Here is a 22062-nt window from a genome sequence, read left to right on the forward strand (position 1 = left end):
TGATAGTGCGAGTGGGGCATTAGTGTACTGGGGACACATTCTTGTTGCCAATATCTTAATTAGATTCTTTATTTGAACACTTTTTCATTATAATTAATGTTAATAATTTTATCAACATCAACATCAAAATATTTTACATAAAACTTTTTGTACCCTAGCCTAGGATTTTCTATTCGTAAAAAGATTATCACCAGTATTTTTTACTCCAAAACCAAACTTCTTGAGTATTTGAAGAAAAAGAAAAAAATAATATTAAGCCCTGAAGTTTTGAATATCAATCTAATTCAGTTAAAGTTTCATTTAAGGACTGATCACTTCTTTTGACATTGATTGTAGAAATGCACAGCTGTTGCAGAAAATCTTATACCGTTTATGCTGTTACTAATAAGTTGGGATGGAAATGTGTTAATTTTATGTTTGAGTCAATATAATACTTCCATGCTGAGATATTGTAGGCAATAGGTCACATATGTTTTGTGTATGGAATGATTGTAAGGTAAACATATCTATCTGAAAGGGTTCACTTCACTTTTACCTCATTTCTATTGACCATTGATTAATTGTATCTTATGTAGGCAATGATTGTATTTATGTGTAAAGGTTCATGGGGCGTATTGCAATTCTGCTAATTTTTCAAAGTTCCAATACTACTTTTCCAGAAAACTTAAAGTATACGTTTCCAGAAATTGTATTTTTTACTTTTCCAGAAATTTACCTGGTAGTAAATTATTAATATTTGAATATATGTGTAATAAATTTCTTTCTTTCATATTTTATACCAAAAAGGTTCTGATCTTATATCTACAATATACTAGATATAAAAAAATGAATGTTTCACACAAAGTGAAAGATGATGATGTCAGAATCGTTATATTTTTATGTTTCACCAACTTGAAATGTCTATGATCCTCTATGTAGTTAAATAACTGACATTTTCATAGATGGCACAGTTGATTATTCCATACATGGGTGAACTGTTATGACTGTTACTACATTTCTCTTGTGTTTGCGTTACTTCCACTTTTTATCAAAATGTAGGATCTGCTTATTGATGTGTGCACTACCCAAAGACTAACTCTCCAGCCCGAGGGAGATCATATTGACTTTGAATGTGCAATGCATATACAAAAATTTTATGCTGCTACAATCAGTTGTTGCAGGTTTCATTTAGAACAAAGTTCAAGGTAATTCCTCTTGAAAAAGTAATAATTTATTTTTTCCGGAATTGTTACTATTTTCTCGGAAAAGTAAGGTATTTATTTCCTGAAACGTAGAATTTTATTTGCGGAGACGTCGTCATCTTTTGTTTCCGTAAAAGTAATGACAATTTGTGGAAATGTAAAATGCCGGGTTCATGGATCCTTGGTGATGTTCGCATTATGTGACAATTGTAATAGAACCTTTATCTTAAGTTCATTCATGAATTATCTATAGAATATTTCATGTTTATTCATTTATATCTGTAAATATTAATCACATACTAATTTATTTAAGTTTATTTATCTGAGACAACGTTGGGCCAAATGACATACAAATATAAAGTAAGAAATATTTATTTGGCAAAAGTACAAAATTGTACGGCCACGGCTTCACAAAGAATGGGACTGCCGAGAAACATAATTGGCAAGTCCCTAGTACATGTATATAATATAATTAAACCTTATTGTCCATTCCTTATTTCCACATTATTGTCCATTCCTTATTGCTTATTTCCACCTTATTGTTATTCCTTATAATGTCATTTTCTTATATATCAACATAATATCCTTATTAACATTATTGCTTCCAAAATATATCGGATGCTGGCCCTGGGAAACAGAAGCTCAGCGGATACATAATTCCATTATAAGAAGCCTAATATATTTGTAGATGTTGTGTCGCTATTTTCGCCAAATGGTAGAAGTCTGGAAGTCTTTGTCTGAAGCCGTGACGAAGGACTGTTATTATAATTGAAATAAACTTTCAATCTTTTCAACCTGAAAAATAGAACAAAAACAGCAGAACATCGAACAACATAATATAACATATATACATATTAATTACATTTAAGTGGTGGGTGGGTGGGTATCTTTTGAAACAACATTTGTTAATTTATACGGAACCTAATTTTCTACGTCTTGTCTCTGCTGTGGCGTGGGAAAGAAAGAATGAATGACGCCACAGTTATCAAGGTTAAAATAATCAACGTCACTTATAATATATTAATTCCATAACGTGTACAAAGCGGAACAACTCCCAAAACGTATGCCCACTTTCCTCCGATAACCGGATTTATTCTTCATAGGAATAAATCTTATTATCTGAGACAACGTTGGGCCAAATGACATACAAATATAAAGTAAGAAATATTTATTTGGCAAAAGTACAAAATTGTACGGCCACGGCTTCACAAAGAATGGGACTGCCGAGAAACATAATTGGCAAGTCCCTAGTACATGTATATAATATAATTAAACCTTATTGTCCATTCCTTATTTCCACATTATTGTCCATTCCTTATTGCTTATTTCCACCTTATTGTTATTCCTTATAATTATTCCTTATAATGTCATTTTCTTATATATCAACATAATATCCTTATTAACATTATTGCTTCCAAAATATATCGGATGCTGGCCCTGGGAAACAGAAGCTCAGCGGATACATAATTCCATTATAAGAAGCCTAATATATTTGTAGATGTTGTGTCGCTATTTTCGCCATATGGTCGAATTCAGTGGCTATTCCGAGTGTTATTGGACACTGAGTTCGACCACCGCCACAAATGCGGTAGCGACATAACACAACCGCCGTGACCGTACTTTTAAATGACCATATTCATTAAATAAGCCTGTAAATGAAATAAGAAAAAACAATTTCCCAAATCAGATAAATGAACGCCGTCAGATGTGAACATTCCGGGATTGTTATATGATATTTCCGGGTATTTTATGTAACACCCTCCCAATTGTATACATAGCCAAGCGGCAAAGTTATTAATTCTTGTGGCTGCTATATTCATTGCTTGTTGGTTTTTACCATATCTCCACTTAAAACGCGGGAGAATCTGGGACCACACTATTTTTGTTTGTGGAAGCATTTCGTGTAATTTCATAATATCAGACCTCAAGGTTTCTCTAAAATCAAAGAGTGATATAGCCCCTATACTGTTACCACCACAATGTATAACTAAAATTTTAGGAGGGGATTCAATTTGCAGAAGAAATTTTATTCTTGGTACAAGCTCCCCCCATTTCATGCCACCTTTACCTTGCCACCATACCCTGTAACTTTTTCAATGTAGTCCTAAACTACAGCCATCAAATGATCTTTTCGCTTCTATAAACGCATGTTTTACAATCGAAGACCCAACAACCCAAATTGAATTGAGTTCTTGTTGACTTGAAGATTCATCTAATAAAAAAGTATGAATTGTAAATTTGTTAATTGGATATTTAACAAGCTGGTGTACATAAATTTTGCATTAATTGAATTAGAAAGCTTTTTGAAAGAAAATCAATATCAGATGTTGTCGTACTTTGCAACTAGTTAACGAATGTACCCCTTAAATGCATTTGACTTCCAGCGACCTAGTCTCTTTATCTCTTCTTCAGAGGTTCCCTTTTCAAAGTGGCTTGAAGCAGCACCGATACGGAAAGAATGTGTTCGAAATGAAACCGAATCGGTTATCCCTACATGTATTAAAACCTTACTTAGAACACATGAAAACTGGTACCTTGTCACTGGACATCCTCCGAAGTGACAAAATAAGGGGCCTTTAACCTTTGGTCTTTGCATTAAATAATTTTTCAACCAATAAATTGGACAATCTTTTAGTTTAGTTTCCGTTATTTCTATAACTGTACCATGACCATATTGATCAGTTTTTGAGAATGGGATAACAATTTTAGCAATTTCAATGTAATCTTTCTTTGACAGTGTAACGTTCTCAATTGCTATTACTTGGTGCGCCTGCCACTTTTTATTGCGTACTATTTCACCTATCCTAAAAAAAACCCATGATAAGCCAACGAAAACGCAGATGAAAACAAGCTTGCTTCAAATTTTGAAGAACAAACATTTGGTAATTTATCAATGATACGTATTAATATTTCCTTTGTAATTGGCAATCTTGTATCTTTAGATTTGTTTATACGTTTTAAACCCTCAACCATTTTTTGAACCAGGAAATTTTTTGAAAACCCAGAATGTTCCATTGACTTACAACGAAAATTTATTGCAGACAGATAACAATTAACTGTCCTATAAGCCCTTTTGTTGAGTGACATATAAGCAATAAATGTAGTTACATGCGATAAAAGTGGTGGCCAAATGATATCATAATTATACAATTTACGGAACGCTTCGAAAACCACTAAACCTGTACGATATGTCTCTTTAGTGTTCACTGATACTGAAGAATCCACTAGTTTGTTAATTTCAACATCGATATCAGCCTCAGAAAATCTCGTGGTATTGGTTTTGGTAATGGATCTGCAGCTGGATCTATGCTTCTGAATCTTTCCCACTGTTTACGAGAAATTGCATCTGCTATGCAGTTGAGACGTCCTTCGATAAAGCATGCTTTAAATTGCATATTATACACCATTGTTTGCAATACGAGCGGTCGAACCAACTGCATAACTCGTTTCGATTTTGATGATTTTTTATTCAAAATAGCAACCAAAGAACAGTTATCTGTGTGAAACATAATTTGTTTGTCCCTCAATTCGAACGTAAATAGATATATGGCCAATAGTATTGGTACAAGTTCTAAAAATGTCATATCTTTCATTATTTCTGTTTCCTGCCATTGAACGGGCCAATCAAAGTATGCCCATTTTCCAGAAAAATATACTCCACATCCAAGTTTGGAATTTCCTGTACTATCAGTGTACAAATTTAACTGTTCATTTGTCAACCAGATATTTTTATCAAATTTACAACTTCCATTAAATAATTCTAGAAATGTTAACCACATATGTATATCCTCTTTCATGCTAACAGAAACTCGAATAAAATGTTCTGGTTTAACTACTCCACACATTGCGTCACAAAAGCGTCTATTGAAAGCTCTCACTGCAGGAATTGCTCTTGCGCAGAAATTCAATAAACCAACTAGTGATTGTAACGCTTTTAATGTAACCTTTTTACTTTTTAAAATGAAGGATAATTTTTTCTTTGTTTCTCTCAACTTATCAAGCGGAATTCTTATAACCATGTTTATAGTGTCAATTTCTAAACCCAGAAAAGTTATTTTACTTGATGGACCAGTAGTTTTATCTTCCGCTAGAGGAATGCCCATTTCGGTACAAACATTTTGAAAAGTGTTCATAAGTATTAAACAATTGTTTGAATCTACTTTCCCGACAAAGAAAAAATCATCCAGATAATGCTCCACAGATTCCTGTCCCGATCTCAACCTTACCAACCATTCAACAAAAGTGGCAAACTTTTCAAACAAATTACACGCAGCCGCTAACCCCATTGGCAACGCTTTTTGAAAAAAGTAATTATCATCAAATTTAAAACCAAATAAATCAAAATCATCGGGATGTAATGGTATCAATCTAAATGCCGAGGACAAGTCCATTCGTCCCATCAGCGATTTTGGTCCTATTTCACTTATAGTATCAAGAACCTTGTCAAAAGAAGTGTATTGTACAGAACAATTCTGGGGATCAATAAAAGAATTTACACTTTTTCCAAATGGATATGACAAATGATGAATGAGACGCCATCCAGACTGTTTTTTAGGAACAAGACCTATTGGAGATAAACGTAGATTTTTGAATGGCCTGCATGAAAATGGACCCGCAATTCGGTCCGACTCTAACTCCTTTAAAAGTTTAATTTCAAGTTCTTTTTTGTTTTGATATGCTGAAATTAAATTATGACAATTTGTAGGCAACCTTGGTCCTCCATAACCCACTTTAAAACCATATAAAAAACCATCAGATAAAATCTGTTTGTCCACCTGATTAGGATAATTTGTAACCAATTTTAATAAAACTTCGACCTTAATTGGAGATTTTGACAGCCTATGTATTTCGGATAAAGGGTATCTGTCTACCTGCATCTGTTCCACTTCCGGTTTGTCTGGTTCTATTGAACGGACGAAAATTACCCCTTCGTGAACCAGTCCCATTTTGAGGGACCCTACAATTGATGGCAGGATGGGAACCATTGCATTTCAAACATTTGTGAATGTATCGACATTGTGGTAACATACATGCACCTTTGTTATTGTACTCGTAACACTTCCTGTATGTGTTAACCATATTAACCCCAGAACTAGGTGCAGTTGACTGTCCTGTATGAATATATAACAGCCAAAGTTCTTGGTCAACTGTAGCCCATGACAAAGCTGGATTTCTAGCTTTCTTTAGACGAAACTGTTGATCATAGTCCTTCCAACCTAGCCCAATTGAACGACTTGCACCCAACTTAACCGAATACATATATTTTAAAATAGTTTGTGTGTCTTCTAAATGCACACCAACATAAATACTTGTGTAAATTAGGAAAGCATCTATCCATGTGCTAATATCAGTAATCTTTTTACTTGGTTTAGCTTGGATAACCAGCTGTCCATTTGTATCTAAAGTTAAAGAACTTGATTGCTCTGTGCTTGAATTTGTAAGCAAAATACTTAAATCTACATATTCACCATTAATTATTTTGTCCTGAGTTTGTTGTGAAACATTTAAACCTAGATTATCATTTACACTATATACTGGTAAAATATTAGGTGTAATACCTGTATTCAATTGTTGACTTTCATTGATTGAATCAGGGGATGTAACAGTAGCTGGTGAGTGAATAAGGGCATTGACAGTCTGAATAACTTCATTCCTAAGTTCTGGAGTCATCTGAGCTGAAACTTGCGTGGAAGTAGGCTGTCCAGCGACATTACTAGATCCGTTTCCCAACTGTGCCGGTACATCCCTTGGCTGTACTCTTTGGTATATAACCTCGTCGGACTGCTGTGCTGATGACCTTAACCTTTTCTTGGCTGCGTACGGACTTTTAGAGGGCCTTTGTGACATACGCACTGTCTTCCCCATTTCTGTACGATGTATGGTTTTTAAACTAAAAAATACTACAATAATATTAGTGAAATCACCTTTGAAAAGTTATATTTTATTTATTTATTTTTATTTATTTATCTATTTTTTAATTATTTTTTTTTTTTTTTCAAATTATATATGAACTTCATACATTTATTCATTATTGGTTTCACTTCCAATTGCTCGCATCGTAGCTGTTGTAAAAGTTTCATACAACAATAGTTTCCAAATGCGACACGTGTCATAAAACCATGTGCGTAGTTTTTATCAGTCTGTTAAAATTACTATTTTCTGGAAACGAAATTCATAAGTTCAACTGAATTGAACGAACAAATAAAAATCTCAATGACATATCATAGTAATTCTCGTTTATCTTAACAGAAGAGAAAAGCAAATTTAAAAATATCTTAACAGGATCAAGACCATGTGCTTTTTCCTATCTTCCAAACTTTCAAAACTTCAATAAAATTACGATTTTTTGAAAGACATTCATTCAATATACCAAGTTAAATAAATAAAATTCAATATTCAACCAAATTTTTTATCTTTTGAAACAACATTTGTTAATTTATACGGAACCTAATTTTCTACGTCTTGTCTCTGCTGTGGCGTGGGAAAGAAAGAATGAATGACGTCACAGTTATCAAGGTTAAAATAATCAACGTCACTTATAATATATTAATTCCATAACGTGTACAAAGCGGAACAACTCCCAAAACGTATGCCCACTTTCCTCCGATAACCGGATTTATTCTTCATAGGAATAAATCTTATTATATTAATTACTATTAACAACAAATTTTGAATTTTTGTTTGTAAAATGAAATAAAAAATATAATAAGCAAATGTTGTTTTTATTAAATTTATGTTTTATAGGCATTATTTGCTGTTTTCCTTAACTTAAATTTTGTATTATACTTAATGACTTTTGTATTTTAGTTCCTTTTTAAACCTGTGAAATTGCAGTGAAAGTGAAAATTATTACTAAGTATTTTTAATTCTTATATACCGGTGATTCATATATTGATTTGTGTTTCACATCACATAACATTAGACTGACATGGACTCAAAACAACAGAGTAAGTATTATCCAAAATGTTTATTTATTTTGAATGTATTATTTAATATTGTTTCTTTTTAATTTTAATGTTGTACACTATTGAGACATATATTTTGTATTGTGTATTTATCTTTTCATTAATTAGAAAATTCACATTTCTAAAATTATGAAATACCATAATCATTGTAGTTTTAAAAAGCTGTGGAGATACTAAAGGGACTTTCCATTAGTGTGAAAAAATTACTGGTATATTGCTAGTTATATCATTTTACATTCCTTTCAATGTGATTGTGTTATACATTATCAACAATTGGCTTAAATATTGGTAAATAAGAGTACAAATGTTTTAGGGATTTTAATCATAAATTTGAACACTAAAAGAATATCAGGACATGAGTAAACATGTTAAATTAAAGGAGTTTTTATGAAATGGCATATTTTCAAAAATATTTAACAAAAATAAGATAAGATAAAAAAAAAAAAAAGGGTTCATGTCCCTAAACCCTATAGTTTCAAAGTTATGAAAAAAATCAAAAAGATTGTTACAAGTGTTTCTCAATTGTGAATAAGAATGAAGTTTGAGATATCAAGGACTACATGAAATAATGGAGGTTGTTTTGATATGAAATGTTTAACACAACCTCCATTATGTATTCTCAAGTAATTTTGATTCCTTATTAGATTTATTGGGAAACAGAAATGAAGGGGTTTATGGAACTTGTGATCACCATAAGTTTTATTACATGTATACAATCTTGATCTATTATATATAACACCAGTTTAATTCTATGGACGTCAAGTTGGTTACCTATTCCCTATTCCCTATTCGTTACCTATTCCCTATTCCCTATTCGTTACCTATTCGTTACCTATTCGTTACCTATTCGTTACCTATTCCCTATTCCCTATTCGTTACCTATTCCCTATTCCCTATTCGTTACCTATTCGTTACCTATTCCCTATTCCCTATTCGTTACCTATTCGTTACCTATTCCCTATTCCCTATTCGTTACCTATTCGTTACCTATTCCCTATTCCCTATTCGTTACCTATTCGTTACTTATTCCCTATTCCCTATCGTTACCTATGCGTTACTTATTCGATTTTTAATATCCTTCCCCCTTTTTAATTAATTTTTATTCTTCTTCTTCCTCTTCTTCCTCTTCTTCCTCTTCTTCTTCCGCCACTTTAAAAATGAACTTGTCCGCAGCATTTCTCCAAAACTACTTGTCAGATTTACTTAGGGTTTCATAAAATGTTAGACTAATATGTCTAGGTGAGCCATCAATCGCTCATTTGTGCATTGGGGTCTATAAAGGGGTATTTTGGGGGGCAGACAGAAGGGAGGGGTTTACTATAGAACCCTATGGGATTTTATTTTCTAAAATTTTCAAATGAATATAACTTGAAAACTGTAAGTGATATATACATGCAGTCTTCAGAAATGATTAAAGGACAATAAAACAAATCACATGAAATATAGGGGAGTCCCTGGGGGGTCATCCCTACCCCCTTCAATTCGAGAATATGCTTTTAACTTGTAAACGGTCCAGATCCCCATCCCTAAACCATATATATTCTTCTATGGGACAATAGAACTAATCAAATGAAATTAAATAAAAGTTCCTGGGGGTCACCCCACCCCGTTCAATTTGAGAATGTACTATTATCTTGTAAACGGTCCAGATCCCCACCCCTAAACCATATATGTTCTTGAATAGGACGATAAAACAAATCAAATGAAATTAAATGGAAGTCCCCGGGGGTCATCCCCACCCCGTTCAATTTTAGAATGTGCTATTATCTTGTAAACGGTCCAGATCATCACCCCAAAACCATATATATTCTTGTAGGGGACAATAAAACTAATCAAATGAAATTAAATGGAAAATCCTGGGGGTCACCCCCATCCCGTTCAATTTGAGAATATACTATTATCTTGTAAATGGTCCAGATCCCCACCCCTAAACCATATATTTTCTTGTAGGGGACAATAAAACAAATGAAATGAAATAAAAGGAAAGTCTCTAGGGGGTCACCCCACCCCCTCTTGTTTAAAAACTTATAAACGGTCAACATCCCCACGCCGAAACTATATATATTCTTGTAAGGGACAATAAAACTAATCAAATGAAATTAAATGGAAGTTCCTGGGGGTCACCCCTACCCCGTTCAATTTGAGAATGTACTATTATCTTGTAAATGGTCCAGATCCCCACCCCTAAACCATATATATTCTTGTAGGGGACAATAAAACAAATGAAATGAAATAAAAGGAAAGTCCCTAGGGGGTCAGCCCACCCCCTCTTGTTTGAAAACTTGTAAACGGTCAACATCCCACCCCTAAACTATATATATTCTTGTGAGAGACAATAAAACTAATCAAATGAAATTAAATGGAAGTTCCTTGGGGTCACCCCTACCCCGTTCAATTTGAGAATGTACTATTATCTTGTAAATGGTCCAGATCCCAACCCCTAAACCATATATAATCTTGTAGGGGACAATAAAACAAATAAAATGAGATAAAAGGGAAGTCCTGAGGGGGTCATCCCACCCCCTCTTGTTTGAAAACTTGTAAACGGTTAACATCCCCACCCCTAAACCATATATATTCTTGTAGGGGACAATAAAACAAATAAAATGAAATGTAGGTAAAGTCCCTGGGGGTCACCACCACCCCCTCCTGTTTGAATACTTGTAAATGGTGGAGATCCCCACCAGTAAGCCATATATATTCTTGTATGGGACAAAAAATCAAATCAAATGAACATGGAACCATATGAATTGCGAGTTATGGGAGCTTTGTTTGGGAGACTTCGTAACAGCATCCTGTTACAATTACTTCTTGTTGTTTATACTCTTATATCTGGTACTAGTTCTAAAATTGTTGAGGTAAAATGATTTTTTTATGACCTATTTATATGTGTTTGTGCTCAACCGATCCTTTTACTTTATGTTCGATACTTATTTGTTCCTTATTTGATTTTTATACGTTCTACCTTTTAACTGCTTTATGTCCGTATGTTTGAAGATGGATCTTGGTTCGAAGGGATGAAATCACCGTGTTAGCGCTTGCATAAAAAAAAAAGATGTGGTATAATTGCCAATGAGACAACAACCCACAATAGACCAAAATGACACAGAAACTATCAACTATAGGTCAATGTACGGCCTTCAACAATGAGCATAGCCCAAACCGTGCAGTCACCTATAAAAGGCCCAGATATGACAATTTCAAACAATTCAAACAACAAAACTAACGGCCGTATTTCATATACAAAAAAATAACGGAAAACAAATATGTAACACAAAAACAAACGATAACTACTTAATTTCAGGCTCTTGTCTAGGGAGAGTCACATACTAACATAATGTGGTGGGGTTAAACATGTTAGCAGGGTGTACATCGTTTAGGAGCATGCTATTACCTTGTTTAATTCGTTCCATCACTCGCTTATAATTCGCTTATAATACGTGTATCATACGTTGCACCTTTTAAAACATGATTTTCAATTGTTTTGTTGTCTCTGGCGGTAGATTTGGGTTCTTAGAGGTGATATAACTCTATAAGCGCATATGTACCCGTTCCAGCGCTCGGATAATACCCTGTTACTTATTCGTTCCTTATTCGCTTTTAATGCGCGGGGTAAGTATACGTTGCACCTTGAAATAAATCGTTTTTTAATTGTGTTCATGTCTCTGGTGGTAACAATGTGTTCTTAGAGAAGAAATGACCCTATTAGAGCGCATGTACCCGTTCCAGCGCTCGGTTAATACCCTGTTACCTATTCGTTACCTATTCGTTACCTATTCACTTATAATACGTTTGTTGTACGTTGCACCTTTGAGAAAAGGATTTTCACTTGTGTTCATGTTTCTGGTGGTAACAATGTGTAATTAGAGATGAAATGACCCTATTAGCATGCATGTACCCGTTCCAGCGCTCGGTTAATACCCTGTTACCTATTCGTTACCTATTCGTTACCTATTCACTTATAATACATTTGTTGTACGTTGCACCTTTTAGAAAAGGATTTTCACTTGTGTTCATGTCTCTGGTGGTAACAATGTGTAATTAGAGATGAAATGACCCTATTAGCGTGCATTTACCCGTTCCAGCGCTCGGTTATTACCCTGTTACCTATTCGTTACAATTCACTTATAATACGTTTGTTGTACGTTGCACCTTTTACAAAAGGATTTCAATTGTGTCCATGTCTCTGGTGGTAACAATGTGTTCTTAGAGATGAAATGACACTATTAGCGCGCATGTACCCGTTCCAGCGCTCGGTTAATACCCTGTTACCTATTCGTTACCTATTCGTTGCTTATTCGCTTTATATACGTTTGTTGTACGTTGCACTTTTTAGAAAAGGATTTTTACTTGTGTTCATGTCTCTGGTGGTAACAATGTGTTCTTAAAGATGAAATGACCCTATTAGCGTGCATGTACCCGTTCCAGCGCTCGGATAATACCCTGTTACTTATTCGTTCCTTATTCGCTTTTAATGCGCGGGGTAAGTATACGTTGCACCTTGAAATAAATCGTTTTTTAATTGTGTTCATGTCTCTGGTGGTAACAATGTGTTCTTAGAGATGAAATGACCCTATTAGAGCATATGTACCCGTTCCAGCGCTCGGTTAATACCCTGTTACCTATTCGTTACTTATTCGCTTTATATACGTTTGATGTACGTTGCACCTTTTAGAAAAGGATTTTCAATTGTGTCCATGTCTCTGGTGGTAACAATGTGTTCTTAGAGATGAAATGACCCTATTAGCGCGCATGTACCCGTTCCACCGCTCGGTTAATACCCTGTTACCTATTCGTTACCTATTCGTTACCTATTCATTTATAATACGTTTGTTGTACGTTGCACCTTTTGGAAAAGGATTTTCAATTGTGTTCATGTCTCTGGTGGTAACAATGTGTTTTTAGAGATGAAATGACACTATAAGCGCGCATGTACCCGTTCCAGCGCTCGGTTAATACCCTGTTACCTATTCGTTACCTATTCACTTATAATACATTTTTTGTACGTTGCACCTTTTAGAAAAGGATTTCCACTTGTGTTCATGTCTCTGGAGGTAAGAATGTGTAATTAGAGATGAAAAGACCTTATTAGCGTGCATGTACCCGTTCCAGCGCTCAGATAATACCCTGTTACTTATTCGTTCCTTATTTGCTTTTAATGCGCGGGGTAAGTATACGTTACACCTTGAAATAAATCGTTTTTTAATTGTGTTCATGTCTCTGGTGGTAACAATGTGTTCTTAGAGACGAAATGACCCTATTAGAGTGGATGTACCCGTTCCAGCGCTCGGTTAATACCCTGTTACCTATTCGTTACCTATTCGTTACTTATTCGCTTTAAATACGTTTGTTGTACGTTGCACATTTTAGAAAAGGATTTTCACTTGTGTTCATGTCTCTGGTGGTAACAATGTGTAATTAGAGATGAAATGACCCTATTAGCGTGCATTTACCCGTTCCAGCGCTCGGTTATTACCCTGTTACCTATTCACTTATAATACGTTTGTTGTACGTTGCACCTTTTAGAAAAGGATTTTTAATTGTGTCCATGTCTCTGGTGGTAACAATGTGTTCTAAGAGATGAAATGACCCTATTAGCGCATATGTACCCGTTCCAGCGCTCGGTTAATACCCTGTTACCTATTCGTTACCTATTCGTTACTTATTCGCTTTAAATACGTTTGTTGTACGTTGCACCTTTTAGAAAAGGATTTTCACTTGTGTTCATGTCTCTGGTGGTAACAATGTGTAATAAGAGATGAAATGACCCTATTTGCGTGCATGTACCCGTTCAAGCACGTTACCTATTCACTTATAATACGTTTGTTGTACGTTGCACCTTTTAGAAAAGGATTTTTAATTGTGTCCATGTCTCTGGTGGTAACAATGTGTTGTAAGAGATGAAATGACCCTATTAGCGCATATGTACGCGTTCCAGCGCTCGGTTAATACCCTGTTACCTATTCGTTACCTATTCGTTACTTATTCGCTTTAAATACGTTTGTTGTACGTTGCACCTTTTAGAAAAGGATTTTCAATTGTGTCCATGTCTCTGGTGGTAACAATGTGTTCTTAGAGATGAAATGACACTATTAGCGCGCATGTACCCGTTCCAGCGCTCGGTTAATACCCTGTTACCTATTCGTTACCTATTCGTTACCTATTCACTTATAACACGTTTGTTGTACGTTGCACCTTTAAGAAAAGAATTTTCAATTGTGTTCATGTCTCTGGTGGTAACAATGTGTAATTAGAGATGAAATGACCCTATTAGCGTGCATGTACCCGCTCCAGCGCTCGGTTAATACCCTGTTACCTATTCGTTACCTATTCACTTATAATACGTTTGTTGTACGTTGCACCTTTCAGAAAAGAATTTTCAATTGTTTCCATGTCTCCGGTGGTAATAATGTGTTCTTATAGATAAAATACCCCTATTAGCGCGTGTGTACCCGTTCCAGCGCTCGGATAATACCCGGTTACTTATTCGTTACTTATTCGCTTAAATGCGCAGGGTATATATACGTTGCACCTTGAAATAAATTGTTTTTTAATTGTGTTCATGTCTCTGGTGGTAACAATGTGTTCTTAGAGATGAAACGACCCTATTAGCGCGCATGCACCCGTTCCAGCGCTCGGTTAATACCCTGTTACCTATTCGTTACCTATTCACTTATAATACGTTTGTTGTACGTTGCACCTTTTAGAAAAGGATTTTTACTTGTGTTCATGTCTCTGGTGGTAACAATGTGTAATTAGAGATGAAATGACCCTATTAGCGTGCATGTACCCGTTCCAGCGCTCGGTTAATACCCTGTTACCTATTCACTTATAATACGTTTGATGTACGTTGCACCTTTTAGAAAAGGATTTTCAATTGTGTCCATGTCTCTGGTGGTAACAATGTGTTCTTAGAGATGAAATGACCCTATTAGCGCGCATTTACCCGTTCCACCGCTCGGTTAATACCCTGTTACCTATTCGTTACCTATTCGTTACCTATTCACTTATAATACGTTTGATGTACGTTGCACCTTTCAGAAAAGGATTTTCAATTGTTTTCATGTCTCCGGTGGTATTAATGTGTTCTTATAGATAAAATACCCCTATTAGCGCGTGTGTACCCGTTCCAGCGCTCGGATAATACCCGGTTACTTATTCGTTACTTATTCGCTTTTAATGCGCAGGGTATATATACGTTGCACCTTGAAATAAATTGTTTTTTAATTGTGTTCATGTCTCTGGTGGTAACAATGTGTTCTTAGAGATGAAATGACCCTATTAGCGCATATGTACTCGTTCCAGCGCTCGGTTAATATTCTGTTACCTATTCGTTACTTATTCGCTTAAAATACGTGTGTTGTACTTTGCAACTTTTAGAAAAGGATTTTCACTTGTGTTCATGTCTCTGGTGGTAACAATGTGTAATTAGAGATGAAATGACCCTATTAGCGTGCATGTACCCGCTCCAGCGCTCGGTTAATACCCTGTTACCTATTCGTTACCTATTCGTTATTTATTCGCTTTTAATACGTTTGTTGTACGTTGCACCTTTTAGAAAAGGATTTTCAATTAAGTCCATGTCTCTGGTGGTAACAATGTCTTCTTAGAGATGAAATGACTCTATTAGCGTGCATGTACCCGTTCCAGCGCTCGGTTAATACCCTGTTACCTATTCGTTACCTATTCACTTATAATACGTTTGTTGTACGTTGCACCTTTCAGAAAAGGATTTTCAATTGTTTTCATGTCTCCGGTGGTATTAATGTGTTCTTATAGATAAAATACCCCTATTAGCGCGTATGTACCCGTTCCAGCGCTCGGATAATACCCGGTTACTTATTTGTTACTTATTCGCTTTTAATGCGCAGGGTATATATACGTTGCACCTTGAAATAAATTGTTTTTTAATTGTGTTCATGTCTCTGGTGGTAACAATGTGTTCTTAGAGATGAAACGACCCTATTAGCGCGCATGTACCCGTTCCAGCGCTCGGTTGATACCCTATTACCTATTCGTTACCTATTTGCTTATAATACGTTTGTTGTACGTTGCACCTTTTAGAAAAAGATTTTCATTTGTGTTCATGTCTCTGGTGGTAACAATGTGTTCTTAGAGATGAAATAACCCTTTTAGCGCGTATGTACCCGTTCCAGCGTTCGGCTTATACCTTGTTACCTATTTGTTACTTCTTATTTCAAGGTGCAACGCATAGCACGCGTATTTAAAGCGAATAAGGAACGAATAAGTAACAGGGTATTAGTCGAGCGCTGAAACGGGTACATATGTTCGATTAAGGTTATTTCTCCTCTAAGAACCGACATTTACCACCAGAGACACAAAAATATTTCTTTTTAAAGTGCAACGCATTACACACGTTTTAAAAGCGAATAAGGAACGAATAAGTAACAGGGTATCACTGAGCGGTGAAATGGGTACATATGCGCTAATAGGGTTTTTTGAACTCAGATGACAGAACACATAATTACCACCAGAGACGTGAAAGCAATCGATAATCGATTTATTTCAAGGTGCAACGTATACCACGCGTATTTAAAGCGAATAAGGAACGAATAAGTTACAGGGTATCAGTCGAGCGCTGAAACGGGTACATATGTTCTATTAGGGTTATTTCACCTCTAAAAACCGACAGTTACCACCAAAGACACAAACATATTTCTTTTTTTCAAGAGCAAACGCATACCACACGTTTTATTTTTTAATTTAAATATATTTATTTATAGTGGATTGGGAAACAAGTTTTGCAACTTATATTTACCCCTTTCCACTTTTCGGATGCGAGTGCTGCCTCTAAGAACACATTGTTACCACCAGAGACATGAACACAAATGAAAATCTTTTTCTAAAAGGTGCAACGTACAACAAACGTATTATAAGCGAATAAGTAACGAATAGGTAACGAATAGGTAACAGGGTATTAACTGAGCGCTGAAACGGGTACATGCGCGCTAATAGGGTCGTTTCATCTCTAAGAACACATTGTTACCACCAGAGACATGAACACAATTAAAAAACAATTTATTTCAAGGTGCAACGTATATATACCCTGCGCATTTAAGCGAATAAGTAACGAATAAGTAACCGGGTATTATCCGAGCGCTGGAACGGGTACACACGCGCTAATAGGGGTATTTTATCTATAAGAACACATTATTACCACCGGAGACATGAAAACAATTGAAAATTCTTTTCTGAAAGGTGCAACGTACAACAAACGTATTATAAGTGAATAGGTAACGAATAGGTAACAGGGTATTAACCGAGCGCTGGAACGGGTACATGCACGCTAATAGAGTCATTTCATCTCTAAAAAGACATTGTTACCACCAGAGACATGGACTTTATTGAAAATCCTTTTCTAAAAGGTGCAACGTACAACAAACGTATTAAAATCGAATAAACAACGAATAGGTAACAGGGTATTAACCGAGCGCTGGAACAGGTACATGCGCGCTAATAGCGTCATTTAATCTCTAAGAACACATTGTTACCATCAGAGACATGGACACAATTGAAAATCCTTTTCTAAAAGGTGCAACGTACATCAAACGTATTATAAGTGAATAGGTAACGAATAGGTAACGAATAGGAAACAGGGTATTAACCGCGAGCTGGAACGGGTACATGCACGCTAATAGGGTCATTTCATCTCTAATTACACATTGTTACCACCAGAGACATGAACACAAGTGAAAATCCTTTTCTAAAAGGTGCAAAGTACAACAAACGTATTTAAAGCGAATAAGTAACGAATAGGTAACGAATAGGTAACAATATATTAACCGAGCGCTGGAACGGGTACATATGCGCTAATAGGGTCATTTCATCTCTAAGAACACATTGTTACCACCAGAGACATGAACACAATTGAAAATCCTTTTCTAAAAGGTGCAACGTACAACAAACGTATTATAAGTGAATAGGAAACGAATAGGTAACGAATAGGTAACGAATAGGTAACAGGGTATTAACCGAGCGCTGGAACGGGTACATGCGCGCTAATAGTGTCATTTCATCTCTAAGAACACATTGTTACCACCAGAGACATGGACACAATTGAAAATCCTTTTCTAAAAGGTGCAACGTACAACAAATGTATTATAAGTGAATAGGTAACGAATAGGTAACAGGGTATTAACCGAGCGCTGGAACGGGTACATATGCGCTAATAGGGTCATTTCATCTCTTAGAACACATTGTTACCACCAGAGACATGGACACAATTGAAAAGACTTTTCTAAAAGGTGCAACGTACAACAAACGTATTATAAGTGAATAGGTAACGAATAGGTAACAGGGTAATAACCGAGCGCTGGAACGGGTAAATGCACGCTAATAGGGTCATTTCATCTCTAATTACACATTGTTACCACCAGAGACATGAACACAAGTGAAAATCCTTTTCTAAAAGGTGCAACGTACAACAAACGTATTTAAAGCGAATAAGTAACGAATAGGTAACAGGGTATTAACCGAGCGCTGGAACGGGTACATGCACGCTAATAGGGTCATTTCATCTCTAATTACACATTGTTACCACCAGAGACATGAACACAAGTAAAAATCCTTTTCTAAAAAGTGCAACGTACAACAAACGTATATAAAGCGAATAAGTAACGAATAGGTAAGGAATAGGTAACAGGGTATTAACCGAGCGCTGGAACGGATAAATATGCGCTAATAGGGTCATTTCATCTCTAAGAACACATTGTTACCACCAGAGACATGAACACAATTAAAAAACGATTTATTTCAAGGTGCAACGTATACTTACCCCGCGCATTAAAAGCGAATAAGGAACGAATAAGTAACAGGGTATTATCCGAGCGCTGGAACGGGTACATGCACGCTAATAGGGTCATTTCATCTTTAAGAACACATTGTTACCACCAGAGACATGAACACAAGTAAAAATCCTTTTCTAAAAAGTGCAACGTACAACAAACGTATATAAAGCGAATAAGTAACGAAATGGTAACGAATAGGTAACAGGGTATTAACCGAGCGCTGGAACGGGTACATGCGCGCTAATAGTGTCATTTCATCTCTAAGAACACATTGTTACCACCAGAGACATGGACACAATTGAAAATCCTTTTCTAAAAGGTGCAACGTACAACAAACGTATTATAAGTGAATAGGTAACGAATAGGTAACAGGGTAATAACCGATCGCTGGAACGGGTAAATGCACGCTAATAGGGTCATTTCATCTCTAATTACACATTGTTACCACCAGAGACATGAACACAAGTGAAAATCCTTTTCTAAAAGGTGCAACGTACAACAAATGTATTATAAGTGAATAGGTAACGAATAGGTAACGAATAGGTAACAGGGTATTAACCGAGCGCTGGAACGGGTACATGCATGCTAATAGGGTCATTTCATCTCTAATTACACATTGTTACCACCAGAGACATGAACACAAGTGAAAATCCTTTTCTCAAAGGTGCAACGTAGAACAAACGTATTATAAGTGAATAGGTAACGAATAGATAACAGGGTATTAACCGAGCGCTGGAACGGGTACATGCGCTCTAATAGGGTCATTTCTTCTCTAAGAACACATTGTTACCACCAGAGACATGAACACAATTAAAAAACGATTTATTTCAAGGTGCAACGTATACTTACCCCGCGCATTAAAAGCGAATAAGGAACGAAGAAGTAACAGGGTATTATCCGAGCGCTGGAACGGGTACATGCATGCTAATAGGGTCATTTCATCTCTAATTACACATTGTTACCACAAGAGACATGAACACAAGTGAAAATCCTTTTCTAAAAGGTGCAACGTACAACAAACGTATTATAAGTGAATAGGTAACGAATAGGTAACAGGGTATTAACCGAGCGCTGGAACGGGTACATGCGCTCTAATAGGGTCATTTCTTCTCCTAGAACACATTGTTACCACCAGAGACATGAACACAATTAAAAAACGATTTATTTCAAGGTGCAACGTATACTTACCCCGCGCATTAAAAGCGAATAAGGAACGAATAAGTATAAGGGTATTATCCGAGCGCTGGAACGGGTACATATGCGCTTATAGAGTTATATCACCTCTAAGAACCCAAATCTACCACCAGAGACAACAAAACAATTGAAAATCATGTTTTACCACATGAAAGGTGCAACGTATGATACACGTATTATAAGCGAATTATAACGAGTGATGGAACGAATTAAACAAGGTAATAGCATGCTCCGAAACGATGTACATCCTGCTAACATGTTTAACCCCACCACATTATGTTAGTATGTGCCTCTACCTAGACAAGAGCCTGAAATTAAGTAGTTATCGTTTGTTTTTGTGTTACATATTTGTTTTCCGTTATTTTTTTTGTATATGAAATACGGCCGTTAGTTTTGTTGTTTGAATTGTTTGAAATTGTCATATCTGGGCCTTTTATAGGTGACTGCACGGTTTGGGCTATGCTCATTGTTGAAGGTCGTACATTGACCTATAGTTGATAGTTTCTGTGTCATTTTGGTCTATTGTGGGTTGTTGTCTCATTGGCAATTATACCACATCTTTTTTTTTATGCAAGCGCTAACACGGTGATTTCATCCCTTCGAACCAAGATCCATCTTCAAACATACGGACATAAAGCAGTTAAAAGGTAGAACGTATAAAAATCAAATAAGGAACAAATGAGTATCGAACATAAAGTAAAAGAATCGGTTGAGCACAAACACATATAGATAGGTCATAAAAAGATCATTTTACCTCAACAAATTTAGAACTAGTACCAGATATAAGAGTATAAACAACAAGAAGTAATTGTAACAGGATGCTGTTACGAAGTCTCCCAAACAAAGCTCCCATAACTCGCAATTCATATGGTCCCATGTTCATTTGATTTGATTTTTTGTACCATACAAGAATACATATGGCTTACTGGTGGGGATCTCCACCATTTACAAGTATTCAAACAGGAGGGGTGGTGGTGACCCCCAGGGACTTTACCTACATTTCATTTTATTTGTTTTATTGTCCCCTACAAGAATATATATGGTTTAGGGGTGGGGATGTTGACCGTTTACAAGTTTTCAAACAAGAGGGGGTGGGATGACCCCCTCAGGACTTCCCTTTTATCTCATTTTATTTGTTTTATTGTCCCCTACAAGAACATATATGGTTTAGGGGTGGGGATCTGGACCATTTACAAGATAATAGTACATTCTCAAATTGAACGGGGTGAAGGTGACCCCAAGGAACTTTCATTTAATTTCATTTGATTAGTTTTATTGTCTCTTACAAGAATATATATAGTTTAGGGGTGGGATGTTGACCGTTTACAAGTTTTTAAACAAGAGGGGTGGGATGACCCCCTAGGGACTTTCCTTTTATTTCATTTCATTTGTTTTATTGTCCCCTAAAAGAATATATATGGTTTAGGGGTGGGGATCTGGACCATTTACAAGATAATAGTACATTCTCAAATTGAACGGGGTGGGGGTGACCCCCAGGAACTTCCATTTAATTTCATTTGATTAGTTTTATTGTCCCTTACAAGAATATATATAGTTTCGAGGTGGGGATGTTGACCGTTTATAAGTTTTCAAACAAGAGGGGGTGGGGTGACCCCCTAGGGACTTTCCTTTTATTTCATTTCATTTGTTTTATTGTCCCCTACAAGAAAATATATGGTTTAGGGGTGGGGATCTGGACCATTTACAAGATAATAGTACATTCTCAAATTGAACGGGATGGGGGTGACCCCCAGGATTTTCCATTTAATTTCATTTGATTAGTTTTATTGTCCCCTCCAAGAATATATATGGTTTTGGGGTGGGGATCTGGACCGTTTACAAGATAATAGCACATTCTAAAATTGAACGGGGTGGGAATGACCCCCGGGGACTTCCATTTAATTTCATTTGATT

At 35.9% G+C, this 22062-nt stretch overlaps 1 protein-coding gene across 1 annotated transcript; it reads right to left on the reverse strand.

Annotated features, from left to right (window-relative positions):
• Positions 1-3218: 3218 nt before the first annotated feature.
• Positions 3219-7159, reverse strand: LOC139501654 (uncharacterized). The gene is made up of 2 exons (XM_071290797.1): positions 6740-7159; positions 3219-3393 (listed from the first exon to the last, which is right to left on the reverse strand). The coding sequence occupies exons 1-2, from the start codon at positions 7044-7046 to the stop codon at positions 3275-3277; spliced, it is 426 nt and encodes a 141-aa protein (XP_071146898.1). The 5' UTR covers positions 7047-7159; the 3' UTR covers positions 3219-3274.
• Positions 7160-22062: the final 14903 nt, after the last annotated feature.

This window comes from Mytilus edulis, chromosome 13 (genome assembly GCF_963676685.1).
Source record: "Mytilus edulis chromosome 13, xbMytEdul2.2, whole genome shotgun sequence".
Taxonomy (NCBI): Eukaryota; Metazoa; Mollusca; class Bivalvia; order Mytilida; family Mytilidae; genus Mytilus; species Mytilus edulis.

Excerpts from the sequence above, each read along its gene's own strand:
- LOC139501654 (XM_071290797.1), bottom strand. The coding sequence starts at position 7,046 with ATGGGGAAGACAGTGCGTATGTCACAAAGGCCCTCTAAAAGTCCGTAC. Across the intron at positions 3,394-6,739 it reads AAGTCAACAATTGAATACAG|ATGAATCTTCAAGTCAACAA; the intron begins GTATTACACCTA and ends CTTTTTTATTAG.